The sequence below is a fragment of the Mya arenaria genome, chromosome 15, assembly GCF_026914265.1.
Source record: "Mya arenaria isolate MELC-2E11 chromosome 15, ASM2691426v1".
Taxonomy (NCBI): domain Eukaryota; kingdom Metazoa; phylum Mollusca; class Bivalvia; order Myida; family Myidae; genus Mya; species Mya arenaria.
Genome location: NC_069136.1, coordinates 16,365,263 through 16,385,711, shown reverse-complemented (window position 1 = coordinate 16,385,711; position 20,449 = coordinate 16,365,263). Strand labels below are relative to the sequence as shown.

The 20,449-nt window shown below is 35.3% G+C and overlaps 1 protein-coding gene across 2 annotated transcripts in view; it reads left to right on the top strand.

Annotated features, from left to right (window-relative positions):
• Nucleotides 1-15,957, top strand: part of LOC128219685 (uncharacterized) — a 120,879-nt gene extending 104,922 nt beyond the window's left edge. For both annotated transcript variants that reach the window (XM_052927595.1, XM_052927594.1), the window contains 12 exons: nt 393-548; nt 2,269-2,385; nt 3,889-3,964; nt 5,087-5,280; nt 5,898-6,044; nt 7,106-7,219; nt 8,188-8,295; nt 10,128-10,241; nt 10,560-10,670; nt 11,455-11,578; nt 12,682-12,823; nt 13,947-15,957. In XM_052927595.1, the coding sequence (XP_052783555.1) occupies nt 393-548; nt 2,269-2,385; nt 3,889-3,964; nt 5,087-5,280; nt 5,898-6,044; nt 7,106-7,219; nt 8,188-8,295; nt 10,128-10,241; nt 10,560-10,670; nt 11,455-11,578; nt 12,682-12,823; nt 13,947-14,463 (1,920 nt within the window). In that variant the 3' untranslated portion in view covers nt 14,464-15,957. The remainder of the gene's footprint in view (nt 1-392; nt 549-2,268; nt 2,386-3,888; nt 3,965-5,086; nt 5,281-5,897; nt 6,045-7,105; nt 7,220-8,187; nt 8,296-10,127; nt 10,242-10,559; nt 10,671-11,454; nt 11,579-12,681; nt 12,824-13,946) is intronic.
• The last annotated feature ends 4,492 nt before the right edge of the window (nt 15,958-20,449 follow it).

The window sequence follows — 20,449 nt, the reverse complement described above, 5'->3', positions numbered from 1 at the left end:
TTGTCAGCAGCCTTTTATCATTGGTTTGCAGGTATTTATGCAAAAATTTGCCTTTTCGAAGACAAAAAATAAAGAAGTTGTCAAAACGGGATATCTGTGAGATTGAAGCTTTAAAGTTACCGAGAGAAAATCAATTATATTTCTGAATACTGAAATTTTAGAACAATATCGCAGGCATTCTTATCTTTATGTAAATAAGCAAATTAGGAATACAAACGAATGGAAAAAATGATATTCGAATATTCGATTACCAAAATGAATCCTTTAGAAGTTGTAGTAAACAATTATTAATTTCTGTTAATCGCTGTATTTAATATGACTTTTTTAATAATTATATAATTTAAGGATAACAATAGAAATTTTTATAAAATATACACGTTTTTTCATTGCAGAGACAAACCGCTGACCTCACACTTACCCTGGCAGAGAATGAAATCGTCAAAGAGAACTGTCGGACGTACATGGACTCCAGCTGCCCGACCAACGATTTGACGGACCCCAAAAATACTTCTGAGTCTAACTTCCAGGACTGTGTCGCAGACGCGCGTGTAAGCTCAAACACGACACAAATATAATGGTCTGGCCTTTACCCTGACCTTTATCAAGGTCATATAATAGTTATTATATGTATTACGAGTATAAGACCAAGTCGGTCGAGGTTCTTAATATGGCCTTGTGTGCATAACTAACAAAGATTTTTTCCATAGTTGACTCTTGTTTCTTTACAAATGAATCAACACACTGAAATAAAATATACACGACAATAAGTAAAGTACATCATTAAATTTAGTTAATACATTAGGTAAAAGAAAAGGTTTATATCATACAATAATCATGTACTTAGGGGCCCGTATTATCAATCGACTAATGAGATAAATTACATTTCATACAGAGACAATCTAGTAATGGCAACAACAACAAAACATACATGACATGTAACAACTACAGATTCACTTACAAGTTTATGGAACTGAGTGTTCTCACTGTATGCCTCTCCTCTCTAACCCACGGTGTCTGTTAATCTGGTTACGGTGGTTACTACTGTATATTATCATTCCCCTTGCCGTTCTGTAATCACTCCATCATGAAAATCACGTTGCGATCAACAAAATCTCGTGACGTCATTCAAAAAGTTAAAAATTATTCGTTCATTTCAAATGCAATTAAAAAATAAAATAGTGAAAACTTGGAGAACAAGTTGTTAAAAAGAAACTGAAATATTGTATAAGTACGTGTACGAAATATTAAAAAACAAGAGCTGTCACAGTTTATGACGAATGCCCCCGAATGTGACATTGACCTATGAACAAGGTCAGTACATGAAAAGTTGATCTTGCCTTTACATGTCAAATACATATGGCAAGTTATTTTAAATTGCCTCTGAACATAAAAAATACCACCCATATTTGACAGCCTACACTCTTATGACCTTATATTCAGCATTCTATTGTGAATAAACACTAAGTGTATCTTTCACCTTAGAGGTAGTGAGATGGGTCTTGCACGCGACACGTCGTCTTGGTATGTCAAACACATGTGGCAAGTTATTTTAAAATCTGTCCATACAAGGGAAGGTTACAGCCCGGACACAAGTTATTGAGCCGGACACACGGACGGACGGTGCGATTTTAATATGCCCACCTTCGGGGGCATAAAAACAAACACACTTAAACAATATGGCTTAATATAAAAATAAGATAGTTGTTATATTATCTCCTTGTCAAGGAAGATCACTGTGTAGGAGATAAGTGTAAATTAGGTAATTAGTGCTATTGCCTTTGATACAAATTTTAACGTTAACAGAGTGTTGAAACGTACTTTAAAGGATACCGTTTATAATTTGAGTAACAAAATTAATGAAATGTTTATAACTATAGTTTCGTAATTATTATTATAACAAATGTGCGACGGTGTGTTTCTCTTCTTTGTAATTTATTATAACAAAAAACTTATTGTATTTCACTGTATGCTTACCGGTGGTTTAATGAGGTTCATCGGAGAAGTTAAATTGATATTTCACTGTTTTCACTTTTTAAACAGTGAAAATATCAAATTTATATTTTTCACTGTAATGAATTTAAGCCCGCTCTCGGTTCCAAATAAAAAAACGCCAGCGCGCGGGGCTGGACACAATTTCAACGACGTCATTTCCGAAATGATAAAGCGGGTGAACAAAAAAAGTGTATATATCTTTTGGTGCTCACTCGGTGAAATATATCACGATCTTACACTGAAACAAGCTTGAATCAATTTATATCTTGTTTTCAGATTCTAATGGCAAGTAACCAATCTGGTGATAGCGCCGCCAAAGCTGCATGTACATCTAGTGAAAGTATACTTTCTACCAGCGTCAGCAAGAATACAACTCAAAAGGAGGAATTAAAGGTATTCATTTTAAGGTTTAAAAATGATATTTTACAGTTTTGAAAAGTAAATATATCAATTTATTATATGCTTGCTAGTGGTTTATAGAGATTAACAAGTGAAATAAAAATTATATTTAACTTTAAAAAAAAAGTAAATATAACAATTTAATTATCTTCACTGTTTTGAAATTTTAGCACACGCTCATGTCCAAATCAAACGGCAACGCGGTTAGGACTGTTCACTATTTTAACGACGTCATGGCAAACTTAGCATTACTTATATATATATATAGAGAGAATTTTACGCGCTTTTCTGAAAAGACTTGATATTCTTCTAAGGGTTTTAACGAAATAATCGATTGTTTTATTATACCGTTCAACTCATGAACACCAAAGGAAAATACGAATCAATGGTTGATTATATTTTTTGGTGTCCACTCGAAGATGTATACTCCTTAGACCACTAAATCAGTATTAAACGTTTCGAAGACATCGTTTTATATCGGTCGAACACAACATGTGCAAATACAGTCGAACCCCGTTGGCTCGAACTCATAGGGAATACTGGCGACAATACCTCGAGCCTCGGAAATTCGAGCCAAGCGGTAATGCTTACATTCAGATTAAGGAAATCGGTCCTTTACATCCAGTTCGAGACAACGAGTAATTCGAGCCGACCGACTTTGAGCCAACGGGGTCCGACTGTATTAAGAATGTTCAATGTAGATTTGTTGTCTCTTTAAACCGCTTGGAGAATTCCATTCGTATTTTGAAACCCTTTCAATCCGAAATTTCAAGATACTTTTTAAACCTCTTTTGATGAAGATGTCACTTTTTTTCTCTATAGTTTGCATGACATTAAAAAAAATGAAAAATATAATCCATCTCCATAAAAATGTATCTGTTCTATCTGATTATTACTTAAGTTATTACCGTTAACATTACACGTTTGACTTTTGAATCTGACATATATAAGACGTAGTGGGAATGTCGTGTTCAAATCATGAAATTACTTTACAGCTCAAACCAATAACTTTGAAATACAGCTATTCCGAACCCCATTTATCCGAAATTGTCGCTATTTCGAAATTATTTTTCGGTCCCGATTTTATTCCTTCTTTGCTCAATAGACCCGCTACCGATAAATCCGGAGAATGGCCGATGCTGTCATTTTGTTTAAATGTATATTGGTGTTTCAATAAAAGAATGTGCAATAACAAATCATTTGTCGTTTATTAAACAATAACTCAACAAACATGTATACTGAACAATCACGGAAACCAAATGTAACGTGTTGGTGACGTGCAACCGACTTTGCAATCTTTACGACTTAATATTTTACGTCATCTATTATTCGCGAACGCTGTCATTTTCTAAAAAAAATGTTATTCCGAACTATCGCTATTTCGAATTTCTTATCTGGATACCGACGATTTTTGTGTTGTTCATAGAGATTTGCAATAACCATTTATTCAATTAACTTGTTGACTTTATTTAAATTCTGATTTGAATTGTTCAACAGGAGAAGGCCCCGGAAGAGTACGAGAAGCTGACCACTAAAACATGTGGAGGATGTAACGATGGCGAATGTGTTAACAGTAAGAGTTTATTTAATATGTAATCTTCATCACACGCCATCAATATCGCACAACATTATACCCTACATAAATGGGTCCCTTCTATGTGTATTTAATGTTTATCGGTCCGTATATCAATGTATTTTAATCAAAATCCAGTTTTTATGACGTCAGCCGTCCATATCGTGTTTTTGACCGGACCTCGCACAGAACATAATATTCATAAAACTGGTTGCGCTGCTTGCAAATTTCACAACAGTTTTCGCAAGTAAACATTATTGGATGTGTTCAATAAAACACATTAAAAAGGCGCTTTAAAAGTATTAAAAGGGTAAAAAAGGGTTCGGTATAATATAAGAAATATAACACACCACTTCGGGCTCGGAAGGTGAGTGGACATCGGCTTACGCCTCGGTCCATATTCACCTTCGGGGGATGACTGGCTGGTCCTTATAATAGCATTTGACCCTCAGTGGTGTGTCATATTTCTTAAATATGGTAGTCCGTACTCCACTCGAGTGCAATACGGCCGTATTCCGCCTTGCTGACGTCACATCATAACGTATGATTGCGCAATGTCATGTTGAAATGACCTTATAAAAAAAAATAATATGTCAGGATTACATTAGTTTGCCTTATATATAAATTGACATACTTAAATCTTTGTAAATGTTTACTGCAATATGGGTAAGGGCGATAACTGTTGTTTGTTAAACACGTGGCCCAATCTGCTTGCATGTTTGTTAGAACTTTGCATCGAAGGTCGCATTGTAAAAATAGTTTTCATGCAATTATTCTATTTATTTTAGATCATTGCACAGTGTTTTAAATAAATATATATATATATATATATATATATGTATAAAATAAATAACAATAAAACACCGCATAATGAAAAAAGGTAAATGAAATTATAAAACTATGTTGCATTCACTTCATTTAAGTACAGCAATAGATGTATAGTTATCATACACCATTATTCATTGTATTATTTATAGTTATCCTTCTTATCGATATACTTGTTTGTTGTATAAAATTCATGTAAAGTTTGGTTCTATATGTTTCACTGTATTATGTTCTGATTATCATGTGTCATGTCTCTTCATATTGAAGAAAATCAAGAATCTCTCTTTCTCTTTTAAGATGAGTGTGTATGTAACGATCCGAACTTTGACAGCAGCACTAATTGTATGCTGGACAAAAGAACGAAACCTAGTATCCAAACCGTCGATGGAGGCAACAGTTGCAATCCGAAGAACAAGTCTTGCAATTCCTTGAAAGTTACAACCGCGAACGGATGTGCCGAATCGCCCTCCGTAAAATACAACAAAATCGAGGTATGGAAACAATCTTTGTTAATGTATCTAAAATAAAACACGTGCAGATAAAACGGTGGTACCAAATAATGTTAGAACAGAAATACAGCAGATCACATGTGTATCCACATCATCGACAACCATGGTACTTTCTTCCATTACACTTCATACATGACTGACAAAATCTCGTTTTAATGAATATGCATGAGGCAGGGGATACAACTCCTTTACAATTAAGTTACAGTTAAAAAGCTTTCATTAACTTTATAATGTCCACCCATGAGTGTGCTTAACTACTGACGCATATTATTGTACTGGAAAGGCAGATCCGATTTTTGGCGAGCATAAGCCAGAATATTTTTAAACGAGAAAACATCTATTACCTCTAGGAACCATTGAAACGGCCTCATTAATTATTCATGGCTACAAGATTTACATAGCCAAATCGACCACAGTACGCAATAAATAACCTATTTTAGCCGAATTTTCATCGTAGAATTACGAGTTATCGAATTGCAAAAACCTTCGGGCGTTAACAATTCTGTGTTAAAGTGTTTATTCCATGCCATAAAGTCAATAGTTTTTATCCAATTGGTATGAAACTTTGTCTGAATACTTGTTCCATATGTTAATCCTAGTTCATGTCGGACAATACAACACGAACTACGACGGACAACGTCCAATCATGCACGTGTTCAGGGGGCTTTGATGTGGAGTGCACGATTGATGTTACAACCAGCAGAAGGAGAAGACAAGCGTCCAGTGCAACATCACTGGGAACTCAGGTAGACCTTCATTATTTTGAAAATTTAAAAAGTAATGAATTGCGGGGTTGATGTTATTATCGGGTTACGAACGCAGTTGGGCTGGTTAAAGTTTACGAAGTCCGATACACAAATAACAGTGTGTGTGTAGCATGTACGACATGTATGCTTCGTCGGAAGGCAACATTTTGCTTTAAATAAAGACTTAAATCAAAGAAAACTTTTCTTTTACTACACCATTTTGAATGAAACAAAGGGCAGTCTATGCTGGTTAAAGAGCCTCGCCTTTGTTTCTTTACCGGGTTTTGATTAGGTGAGTAGTTACATCAAACACGTCGACAAACCTGTTTCTTAATAATGTTTTGACAGTGCTCAGTCTGATGGCCGTTTTGTGAAAAAGTTTGATGAAGTAATTTAAGAAAGTAAACTCTTAATCAAACTCTGGTAAAAGACCGAAGGCGGGGTTCCGTAAGCGGCGTTGATTGTGTTATGTTTCATTTAAAATGGTGAAGAGATAGTAAAGTAATCTTTGTTGAAAGTCTTCATTCAAAGCAGAAATTTGTCTTCCGACGTAGCATTTATGACGCAATTTATCACGTGGTATAAACACACTGAATGAGCTTTTGATTTCATTTCACAATTGGCAAAAATGTTAGATGCCCTGTGTCCCTTACTAATTGTGTTATCATTTGTAAGGGTGTTGTTTACTGAATATAAATATGTAATAAATAATCGAAATGGCATTGTAGACAAAATTAGGACAGTTTGTATCAATTGCTATCGGATGTGACATGTCCGGATTTTCAATCTATCAAGATAATTGCTTTAATGAAAAAAACTTGGATAGCAATCGCTTGACAACCATAGATAATAGTATACATTTTGATTTATTGTGAGTTTGGTTTGCGGTCAGGAAGCCGGACAAGTGGGTGTTCTCCGGGTACTCCGGTTCCCCCACAACACAAGACGACACTTTCACGTAATCTCGTGCCAACGAGAGTGATAAATATAATGTTTTAATAACTTCTTTCAAAAAATGTTGTAAAATAAGTAAGTTTAAACAAATACAACGTTTTCCTCAGATTGACGCGTCCATCAGCAACGACGGTACCACCTACAGCGACAGCACCTCCATCATCGTGCTTGATACAACCTGTTTGACGTTGGACGCAGCATCAAATACCGTCACGTTGGATGTAAGGGGTTGAAAAACGTATACTGTAATAGAGCAACTATTCCGTTGCATGAGTGTGTATATAGATATAGCTCAGAATGGCAAAGTAATAGATGAATTTGCATGTAAGCATCAGCATAAGGGTTTACATTCGGATTTCCTTGATCATTTCCCATCGATATCAACCTTGCATGTATGCCGTTACATCAGTAGAAAAAGTTCGTAAGAATTCAAATAATAGTATTAATTTAATCATTTTAGTGTTTTAACATGCTTTGTGTATTTCTAAGTCTATATTGATTGCCATTGAAGTGTATTATTGCATGAGTAATTATGATTCCCAAGAGTAAAGTCATACAGTTTCAGTTTGAAATGATTATGCGATCTACTGGTAGCGCAGTTAAATATTAAGATTTCTGACATTGTAACCCGTCTATATACATCCGATCTTGTTTTTGATCGAAAAAGAGCGAGGAGAACAACATTCTATGTTTTCTGTTATAGTGTGCTGGATTACACTTTATTGATGTTCATGGACCATATTATATCACATTGTACTTTTTATTTCATTTTTTGTTTGAAATATGTTGCATGTGTGTTCTAAAGACAACTTATATCGTTCTTAAGTAATAGTAAGATATTTTGAAGTAAAACCTTATTAAATAAGAACAGGCGGAGTGAGCGTAGCGAACGAGCCTATCTTAATAATTAAGATTTAACTTCAAGCCATCTAACTTATTTAGAACACAACCTCATTACTGACACATTGTTAACGTAAACTCTGACGCAGGGATTGTGTATCAGATGAGTGGCAGTAGGTGGACCTTTAAACATCCACGAAGTTTAAAAAAAAAATATGATAAAGCCTAGTACTTAATGACTCCCTTATCTGCAATTTCATTGGCTGAAAGTCTAGGTTGAATTCTAAACAATATTATACCGTTATCAGTGTACATGTATATCACATATGTTTAAACATTTTTACTTCAGACCAACTACTGTCTGATAGACGCGGTTTGTGTTTCGGATCAGGACACGTCCTCTGGCGGCTGCTACATCTGTGACAGGGCCACAGACGCATTCTCTTGGACAATAGCTGTAAACAGTATACTTTAAAATTATTTGTTAGAATATTTTTTCTAGACATTAAAACTGCACTCTCAGAGATTAATCGTTTTGAACTATTTTTTTTTTTTTTTGTCTTAGAATGGGCCAATTTAAGCGTAAATGTCTGGAAATTGCTGATATATGACTGCTGACAGAAGATCAGATCGCAAATTACCACATTCATTCGGAAAATAGATGTTTTATGGCTAAAAGCGTTACTAACGCTTTAAGAAAAATGAACTTAATGGCAGTTTTACCAAGCATTTGAGATGTGTTCTATTGTGAATGATCTAATATGACTGCATGGAAGGCATTAATGCCAAAATCGGCCATTTCTGAGGTAACTCTTTTAAAAGTGTCAAATCTGAAAATCTATGAGAGTGCATCTTAAAAAAACCGATACACTGAAATACCGCAAGTGACAGACATTAGCATAGGTTTTGTGACATGTTATGTCATGTGCCAGGAGTAAGCATATCACGGCAATTAAGTCCTGTCAGAATGCGATTCTCCCAGTCTATATGCTAATAATCAAATCTTCAATTTTTCAGGAAGTAAAAGTTGACAAGTTCAATTCAAATGGTGGTATATTTGGTATTCAGTTTCATTCAGAACAATAGCTCCCAATCTACATCATAATAATCGAACGTTCAATTGATCAGTATGTAAAAGTTGGCAAGTTCAATTCGAATGGTGGTATATTTGGTATTCAGTTTCATTCAGAACAATAGCTCTTGATACCGTACTTAAGCGGTGTCTTTACTGAAGAATAACAAGATCACGTTATAATAGTCTACATCAGTCACTTTGCTAAGTTAAGTTTACTGAAGAATAATGCACCAGTTAATTGTAACCACGCCCCGCCTAGGTCCAGGGAATAGCGGGGACTTTGACTTTCGGTCAAGCAAACCCCGGCTAAAATCTCCGCCCTGCGGGGACGAACAAATGCTAAAATCCCCGCCAAATGCCCTCACATCCAGGGATCCTAGGTAAGGCCCATTCCCCGCTATATTTAAAGTGGAGACAAAACCACCTCATTCACCCGGCACTGCGGGACCACCTGAAAGGTATAAACTCGGCCCATTTCCCCGGCTATCCCCGGTATACCCCAGAACCTGGGGGGGGGGGGGGCGTGGTTACAATTGACTTGTGTTTAACAAGATCACGTTATAATAGTCTACATCAGTCACTTTGCTAAGTTAAGTATCTTACTGGTCATATGGTGATAACACTTAAAGATGCACTATTATTTCCAACTTAGATTTAACACATTTAATACAATTGTTCTAATATACCCAAAAGAATGAACAAATGTCGAAAACAATGGTTCTTATGAAGGATACCGAGTTCAATTTAAAAGAAATGCACATAAAACACGGTATATCTACGTTATGAGACCATAGTAAATCGCAGTAAATCTTTTAGCTTTCACCAATCATTTTATATTTTTGCGTTTTCAGCTATTAAATACACACTTATAATATCGTTAATAGTAATTAATATTTTCCAGAAATGCATTATTTACTAAGTAGTTAAAGGTATATCATTCAAAATTTATGTTTGTTTTACGTGTGTATGTATTGATTTTGAATAAGAGTGTCACTTTAATTATATTTAATATATGTTAATTTGATTCAATGACTGAAATATAAATGAGTTTGTGTTACAAACACTGGTACGTTTATTTTAATTGTTTAAAATGAGAAAAAAATAGTTATTAGACTTCAGTAGTTAAAAAATCATGAAGATTTTTTTTCTGATTATCCACTCTGACTGAAAATGAACACGCAAACTTAGAATAAAGCTATTTCAATTTACTTCAGAGCCAATGGTGTGTGGTCGACAGTGTGTGTCATGGCAATTGGTCCACGAAATCTACGAACGAGTTTTGTATGGAGTGTGACCCGGGAACCAGCAAGACAGACTGGACCCAGCAGGTGCGTGCAACATTTAAAGCCACACTCTCAGAGATTGACCGTTTTGTATTTTTTGTCTTGGAATGAGCCAATTTTTTTTCGAGGTGGGGACTAGTTATATATGACTATTAACAAAAAATCAGATCGCAGTTTCTCTTATTTACGCTCGAAAATTCAGTACTGACTTTAACCCGGAAAATTGTATCCATATACTAGGTACTTAAAAGAACAAAGAAAATTCTTTGTAAAATGCTGTATACCGGGATTTGCGCCTATTTTATCAAGACAAGACAAACACTTTTTGATAATGACACTAAATCATTTTGTTTTTTTTCTCAGGCGGACACATGCAATGTTAACAGTATGTGTTACAACAACGGCGGGGAGCTCGCGTCCCAGACATGTCAGTACTGTGACAGCAGCCTTGACACTACTGCGTTCACCTTGAAGGTAATTGTCATCCTTTAAGGTGCACATTGTTGTAAGTTACGGGGTAAGAAGGTGACCCATATGGGATATACGGGGCAAAGATAACCATATCGAGTGAGAGCGAAGCAAATATGGTTTCCTGCGCCCCGTATATCCCATATCGGGTCAACTTCTAACCACGAAACCTATATATCACGTCGAAAACCTGTTTACATGTTTAAATGTTTCATTTATTCATCGGAATCGGAAAATAGACGCCATTTTGGTACGATATAAATTTTGTGACCCAATATGGAAAAATATGGGTCACCGCGTGACCAGTCCTGGACCAATGGCGTTGCGTCATTTATGTTAGAGGCGTGATGTATGTTAAAACTTGATATATGCAAAAGTATTTATGTTATATTTAAAAAAAACACAAAAAACAACATGTTAAACTAATTTGAATTTAATGATCAAAGCAAAAACAACAACATACGATTCGTTTACAGTTAAATATTGTTTCCTTTATAATTGGTGTTTTCTATTGGAAGCTACGTGGCAATGAAGTGCCTAGTTACAAAGCGACAAAATATCGCTTATATTGTTTATTTGTATATCAGTCATATACGTTATTTTATCATCAAAGTTTATTGAGTACAACATAATAATGATTTCAACTTAAAACATGCATCTTTCAAGTGTTAACTATAGTGTGACACTTTAAAACACCATACTAGTGTAAATAAATAAACGGATAAATACATAAAATTCGATCAATAAATCATTCAAATTGTTCTTATGTAAGTTTCCACATATTTTTCAGACTGGGTACTGCTTTATCAGTGACAGTTGCTATGCAGACGACACTGAAAACCCGTCTAACGAATGCCAGTTTTGTAACATCACTGAAAGCACTAGCGAATGGCAAGATAACGACGAAGACGACGGTGAGTTACCAGTAACAGAATAACGAAAACCCAAACGACAACAGATATTGTTTTTTTTATCAATTTTATCAAGGTGCTGGCGTTCGCTAGGGAACAATAATGATGAATACAATCCATAGTATGCAACTGTCAGTTCCGGGGGCAAGTTTTGAATAATAATAGAATCAGGAATTTTGAATACCTTCCATCAAAAACACCCGGGATACATGCCGGTACTTTAGTAGAAGTAGTTCGTAAAATTTAAAATGAAAGTATGAATAAATTGTAGATTTTTTAACGCGTATGTTGTATTACTTAGTTCAGAAATATTGCCTGTGAAGTGATTGATTGCATGAATAAGCAATATTGCTAAGATTAAACAGGTTTAACTGCTCAATTGAAATTACTATAGGATCTACTTAGAGCGTAGTTAAATTTGAAAGATTCTGATATTGTAAACCGTCCATAAACGTCCGAGGTTGTTTTCGATACAAAATGGCCGAGGTGTTCCGATTGCGAAACAGCATACCTTGTTCAAGTGCCCAACCTTTTCTATAGGGCATAACCGATTGGTTAAAAAGGCGATTTACCCGGATTATTACCAGAGATGTGAGCATTTCTCTGTTGTAGGCCACTTCAGGGCCACTTCAATATTGGTCTTAACTGAATCTAGGAACGATGCAGCTAACCGGATTGCTCAATATAAATAACGGACCTATACTGTGAATAGAGTCAATGATGTATGGCCATAAAATTGACTTAAAACATATTGAATATCAACACAGACCATATAATTCAAAACCGTCTGGTTTATTCTCATATAAGAAGCGCCGGGGCAGTGATTACGAACAGTCTCAAGTCTGATTTCAGACTCAAGACTCATTATGGCAAAACTTCATTTTATTGTAATTTTTCTTCCATCAAAGCATTGATGGTAGAATTTGCTAAACTATAGTCATATTTGAATGATTAAGTATTATTTCCATACAATTTTGTAAAAGAAATGGAATACATATGACATTTTCTTCCTTTTTAAAAATGCTTTTATGAGTCTGAGTCTAGACTTGCACTTGAAACGGTTCGTAATCATAGCCCCCGAAGTTTACTATTTTATCATTCTTCAGAATGCAAGCCGAAGGAGAGCGATGGTGTCTCAGGTGGGGTCATCGCCGCCGCTGTTATCGTGCCCCTGCTAGTTGTTGGTGGCGTTGGAGCAGCGATCTTCTTCTACAAGTCTCAGCAAAAGCGAAAAATCATGCGATTAAGGTATATATCAATTAAAAAAACGCATTTAGTTATGATTAACATACACGTTTATTTTGTAATATAAGTGCATTATAATTTTCAAATTTATGTCTGTGGATACAAATACCGCAGGTGCAAAGGATTTGAAAATCATTTTGTTATGATTATGTATGAATTTTAATGATTGATTCAGGTTGAACTTGGTAATATTATCAAGTCATTGTTCGTCTAGACCCATTTTTATCGCAAATGCAAGGATCAAAGGTGTTCTTCACATAGCTTTGACACTAAAATATGGCCCTTTAGTATTTTGATATTGCTTAAAAAGTTATAATATGATATGCAGTCAAATCTCGCTATGTCGAAATCGTTTGGACCTCGGTAAATACTTCGAGATAACGAGCATTCTTTATATTCGCAATACAGTAAATTTATAAATAAAAACATCACATTTAATTTTCTTTCGGCATAACCAGAACCTCGAGTGTCGACTGTATATGAAATGAACCATATCAAGAACCCCCCCCCCAAAAAAAAGAAGAAAAAAAAAGAGAAAAAAACACAAAAAAAAACACATTGCTATATCATTACTTATTAAAAATGTCAAAGAACTAACACGACATATTTCAGTTACCATGCTATGCGAAGAACACGTGGTAAGGATTGTTCAGTAACAATGTATTTCTTTGAAATAAATGTCAAAATGCGGTGTAAAGGCCGATGTAGGCAAACAATGGAGCGTTTGTTCAGAGCTTTGTTAAAGTAAAAAAAGTTGTTAACGTCATCGTTGTTAATTTTTTTAACTATCGCCATCTTTTCTGCTTTAATGCTAATGACATTGTCATATAAAACAAACCTTGGCGATCAAAGGAACTATTGAATATGTGAAGGACCGATTTCTTGCTACGGAATTTAAGCATTCACGCTTGGCTCGAATTGTCCAAGGCAAGCAAGGTTTTCCTCGAACCCTTGGGGTTAGATCCAACGGGGTTCGACTGTACCCAACACGATACAAGTAGGACCAGAAAATGCTTGTAAGGTGGTATTAAAAAGTAAGGTTCGTGTGCCCAACAAATCAGTAGCTCGGTAAACCTGAAACCAACCCTTATTGTAACGCCTTATGTTATTTACTTTTTGTTTTCAGAACGGAAGGTGGTTTATTCGACGACACGAAGAACACACATTTCAAGATGCGCGTATCGCCACCCCCGCCTGAGAAGACTTTCATCCCGCCCATGCCCTACAATACTCCGAAACAAACTGTGGATCCAAACAGTGTGAACGCCCCTGACAACTTGTACACAGACGGATCTAGGGAGAACCTACTTTCCACTGTACCAGCGCCGGCACCCATGCTTCCAGCACCTCCTGTCTTCGGCGGATCACCCGCTACACCTGTCGTCAGTAGCTCTTCGCCAGCCCCTCCTTTGTTTACCGGAATTTCTGGCACCACCAACCTGGCCGTTAACGGATCTCCCAGCACACCGGCACGGAATGGCTCTTCCCCGTCCCTTAGAGGAAATGGCAGTTCCTCCGCACTTCCGGACGTGGAGAACTCGTCAACGCCTGTATTTACCCCAAGGAATGAACTCACTCCTGGAGTCACCCCAAGGAATGAGTCCGGCGTCACCTTGAGCATCAACGATGAAACTGTTGATTAGATATTTAGTGTTGAAACAAACTGTATATATATTAAACAAGTTTAGAACACAGTTATAACATCCTGCTGGTAAAATAGTAATAATATCTTGGAGTTTTTATGTCTTTCTTAAGTCATTGTTTCTTTAAATCAACATTGTTTTATCTTTAAATAAGGATTAGTTTATTTCTTACTGTTACTTAGTAGTTATGTTTATATTTAATGTTGAAGACAATATATTTTACGTATGTGGCAAAAGGCAGGTCCTTTTGTGAAAAAATAAGCTTTCGTTTCGATACTTTGAAGGATATATTGCAAAACGTGGAATAACAATAGAGTCGAAACTCGCTATGTCGAATTCTGTTATCTCGATGTTCTGGGTATTACGAACTATTTTTCAAAAGAATTTGGTTAAGTTATAACCTCTCTTCATAATTCAGTTATCGAACATTCGATTACTCGAAGTACTTCCCGAGGTCCCACGACTTCGATATAACGAGTTTTGACTGTATAACGATCAATTCACTGTTAAAACAGTTTTGCATCCATCCGGTCTTTGATACTCTATCGCTTGTAAACATTTAGGGACTGGGGATTTAAAGGGGACTCACTGTGCCAATTATTTATTGCCTTCGATTAAAAAGAAGATCGGAAAAACATTTTTTAAACTTTATTGGGGCAATAAAGGAGCTTATAAGAATTATTAATTTTTAATGTAAGGCAATCCCAAAAGAATCAAAATTCCTTGAAATTTTAAACCTTCAAAACGTTTCCAAAGTATAAATGTCAACACGACTAAAGAAAAATAAATAAAAATAATGTGTGTTATCATCCATGTGCCATTTTAGTTTAGAAATCAATTCTGTATTAAAAATTAACAAGATACAAACATCATGTGTAATCAAAGTAATAGTTCATTAGATTTTCTTACAATTTTCTGATTTTGTGATTAACATCTTTTACAATAGATATTCTATTTTTAGGTGTATGTGCTTTTTATAACTATGTACATTAATCTGCTAAGATATTTTTGTGATATTATTGATTTTTTTAATTATTGGGATTTTCCAAAACAATATTTACAATATTCGAACACAAATTCATAATATTTTAGCCCAATTGATATCGAAATAGTATGATATTATTCGTTTGATTCTATCAACTTTTTCTTTTATTATGTCTTTTTATTTCACTTTTGTTTTCACTTTTGAGTGCACAAAAGCCAGTCTGATCAATTTCCTATTAAAAGAACACATTGAAATTTAGAAATGACGTTCGTGGTTGAGAAATAGTGAAGATGAAAACAAACCAGATTTCACAGTGACAATTGTACCATTTTTTGAAGAAAAAAAGTAAATTGTGATACCTTATTTATGGGAATTTATTAAATACAACTGTAAAGAAAATATGAACACAAAGCAAATCGCCATACAAATAACCATCGTATACACATTGGAATGTTGGAATGTTGTTTCAAATATTATTATTTTGTTTAAATTAAACAAATCAACTGGCATCGTGTTTTTCTTGTTGTTGTTGCTAATATCATATTTTCAACTCAAACTACTGATGATGATGATGATGATGATGATGATGATGATGATGATGATGATGATGATGATGATGATGATGATGATGATGATGATGATGGTGATGACGATGACGATGATGATGATGAAAATGATGATGATGATGATGATGATGATGATGATGATGATGATGATGATGATGATGATGATGATGATGATCATTGGTGATGATAATTGGTGATAATTGGTGATGATGATGATGATGATGATGATGATGATGATGATGATGGTGATGATGATGATGATGATGATGATGATGATGATGATGATGATGATGATGATGATGATGATGATGATGATGATGATGATAATGATGATGATGATGATGACGACGACGACGACGATAAAGATGACGATCACCACGAAGACGATGAAGGCGATGACGATGACGATGATGATGATGATGATGATGATGATGATGGTGATGATGACGATGACGATGACGATGACGATGTCGATGATGAGGATGTTCACAGACGAGGGATAACCGAGTGTGTGTCTAACACGTGACAAATTGCGTCATAAATGCTACGTCGGAAGGCAACATGTTGCCACCCGCTGTAGCATATACTACATAATTTATCACGTGGTAAACACACACTGTAACCATCAAGTTTGAAAAAAAATGAATATATACATGGAAGCACAGTAATAACATACACAGAAATGTCATATAGGCCGAGAAATAGCGTTATGTTGGCAAATGCATTGGAACCCACAATCAGTTCCTTGGCACCCACAATCAGTTCATTGGCACCCACCACAGCCAGTTCATTGGCACCCACAATCAGTTCATTGGCACCCACAATCAGTTCCATAACTTAAGTCATGATATCAACATAATATGCCAATTGAAGAATATTCGATTCATCATATACCGGACTTAGAAATTTCTCACAATATAAATAAGTCCATTTACCAGCCAAAATGTTATACCAGAATCGGTTATTTTTCTTATAAATCCGCCCTTTGATTTGAACCCAACACTTTTATGACCTCAAACCGAACTACGTCCACCCCTGCTTACTTGAGCAATGACATGAATAAAAAAACACACAAAAACATACACACACACACACACACATATATATATATATGTGTATATTATATGAAATATTGTTTCAAAACTAAAACACAATAATAAAGAAACGAAATACACCAATTATGCCACGACGTTTAAAATTTTGACCATCACATATTATGTGACGTCAGCATGTCAGATTGGAGAAATTCACCAAGTGTATAATAATATATGCTTACCAAATTCAAAACGCATTGATCAATATGTCTTTATTTTATTTGAACAATCTTAATACTAATCGCAACCCACAATGAATACGGCCCTATATAACGGGTGGAGGATCACCATAGCATAACCGATTCCGTAAAACGTTTGCCAGCATAGTTCTTATGCACCAGTCAAATGTTACCACGCCCCCACGCCCCAAGGTCCAGGGGTATACCGGGGATAGCCGGCGAAATCATAACTCAATGATGTTTTAATAACCATTTTATTGGTCTCATATTATACCAGCGTGCAGATAAATCCAACACACCCCGAATCACATTCCCCGTTTTCAAAAGAAATGCCTGAAATTTTAATAAAAATGAGTCAAAGCTAACTACCTACCTTCCCTGATCAAAATAAACGTTGACAGCACCGTCACCGGAACCATTTTCTCGCTTCACCAGCAATAACGGTTTTTTCGCGATCACCCAACCCCTTGTGCTGTTTTCAGTAAATACACGTGTTTCAGAACAATTGTTATCTGAAATATCTTTCACAAAGGATCATTAACGCACATCACTAGACGTTATTTCTTTGGCCTTACAAGACAATTTCGACCAATCAAAATAGGCGCGACAAAGGCAGTTAGCTACATAACCATTTCGACCAATCAAAATAAGCGGGACAAAGGCAGTTAGGTACATATCCATTTCGACCAATCAAAATAAGCGGGACAAAGGCAGTTAGGTACATAACCATTTCGACCAATCAAAATAAACGGGACAAAGGCAGTTAGGTACATAACCAATAGGACAGTCAAACAAGGCTTTAAAATTTTGTTTAAGTCACACTTGGGATGTGACGGGGTCAATCCATAATGCAGCCATTATAGGGCACGGGCAGACCTTTATAAACTCAAGAACAACAAGGCGTGACAAAGGCAGTTAGGTACATAACCATTTCGACCAATCAAAAAAGGCCTGACAAAGGCAGTTAGGTACACAGAATCTGTGTTTCAACCGTTTACATGCGGGGGCGAAACCGTGGTACATATATACTAATGCTTTTTAAAATTAAGATGTATCTAACAATGTTTTTTTTTTTTCATAACTCGTCAATTCAAATAAAACACTTATCTGTGCAGAAGCTCTCCGTGCATTTAGCTATTCATCATGACTGGGTGATACATTTTACTTTTTCTTTTGTTTTGTCTTTTAACTTTTTTACTGTCTTGTTTTCTGACAATATGGCGCCTCATATCATCCCTGCTTATTTCAATCACTTTTAAGAATGTTTATGTTTACCCTCATTCGAACTATGATAAAAATGAAGATATATATTTATTCACACTAAAACATTTTCAGTCGCGTCTTTGATGCATTTCACCAAAATTCGTTTCGAAATATTACTATTGTTTATCTGGAAAGGTCTATATAAGTATCGTTCATTGCATCAGGGCAAAGCAACCTTTTTTGTAGAATGCGTCGATTATCTTTTTTATCAATACGTTCTTGGTTTGTTTTGGAAATTCTTATATATTCTTTTATTTTACACTTTAAAGTCGAGGCCAAATTTAATTGTTGATTACGATGCACGATTTACCAACCAGTAAATTATAGTATAGAACTAGAGTCATCATATGAGTGTGAAGGGTCCAGAAAGAGTTACATAACTTGTAAACAGAACGTTTTATTTTGGTGTTAAACTGTTTGCATGGGATTGGGGGTTACTCCTTCAAGCAAATTTGATCAATTTGTTTTCAGAATTGTTTCACTTGAAGCCTATGTTATTACTTTTTTCTGCCATATCAAAATTAAAGGTCAACTTGGCAGATTTTTAGAGGGGGCGCGCGCAGGGTGCGCACCCGCCCCCCTCTCAATCCGCAAATGTAAGTTTTTAAAGTTATTAACACAAAAAATAATATGTAAATGCTATATATTATTTGTCACAAAAGAACCCATTGTCACAATAAGGAAGTTAAGTAAGTATAAATTCGAAATCTTGAGCAGCTGATACATTATTCAAAAACAACAGAAAAATTGTCATGATTTCAAGTATACAAAGGGCCATCAATCTAACAATGTGTAAGCAAATTACATTGCTTGTCACAAAACAAACGCATTTTTACTGTTTACTGTGAGAATGTTTAGAAAAACTAAATTAATGCAAACGCAGATTTTCATATTTAAGTTCAAAAATTGTTGTTTTGTACATTTTTCTTAAAGCGTTAGTAACGCTTTTTGCCATAAAACATTAATTTTCAAACGAAAATATGAAAATCTGCGATCTGATCTTTTGTCAGCAGTCTTATATCACTGGTTTGCTGATATTTACGCAAAAATGGCTCACTCCAGAACAAGAAAAGTTGTCAAAACGGTTAATCTGTGCAGCTTTAAACTACATTGTATTTGTTTACCATAGGTTCACCCTCTCTGTTAAAGGCCAGTCCGTTTGGTTTACGGGACACCTACATTCGTGAATATATTTACCCCAATTCCTATCCCATATGTCAGGCGCTTGATGTGAAGGTAATTGGTACCCCTCTATTTCACTACTTGCTACTTTGGCAACCGGCGTGTCATAATAAACCCCGTGTGGGACTCGAATCTTCGACCTCCAACTCCGAGGGCTGACGCCTTAACCACTAGGCCACACAGACGCACAACTTGATTAAACTAGTGAATAAGTTCAGCCTCAGAGCAATATGTAAAACCGCTTTTGAAATATTCCAACTTTATGATTAAAGTGGGAATTGCACTTTACATTTTAACCACAACAATTTTTATACCATGTGAAGTGCGATCAGGTCGAGAATAGTTTGATATTATTAATTTAAAAACAACAACAACATAAATAGTGAGAAATGTGTTCTTTCATCCTTATTGCGACGTATATTATATATTATTTTATTAAAATTTTGGTAGGACGCTAGATATGAAACAAAAGTACAACACAGATTATCCTACATATTACAAAAAAGTAATACATTTTATATCTAAGAACCCAGTTCATGATAACATGACAGCATGATTATATGAGATAAATACAAACATAATAAGAAAAGAGATTATTTTTTAAAGAAAACATCATTCAATGTACACGTTTACAAAGTAAAAGATTATTGGAGAGGCATGTTTAGCAATGCTATGTGATATTTATAAGATTTAAGTTAACTCCTATTGCTGTTCGCA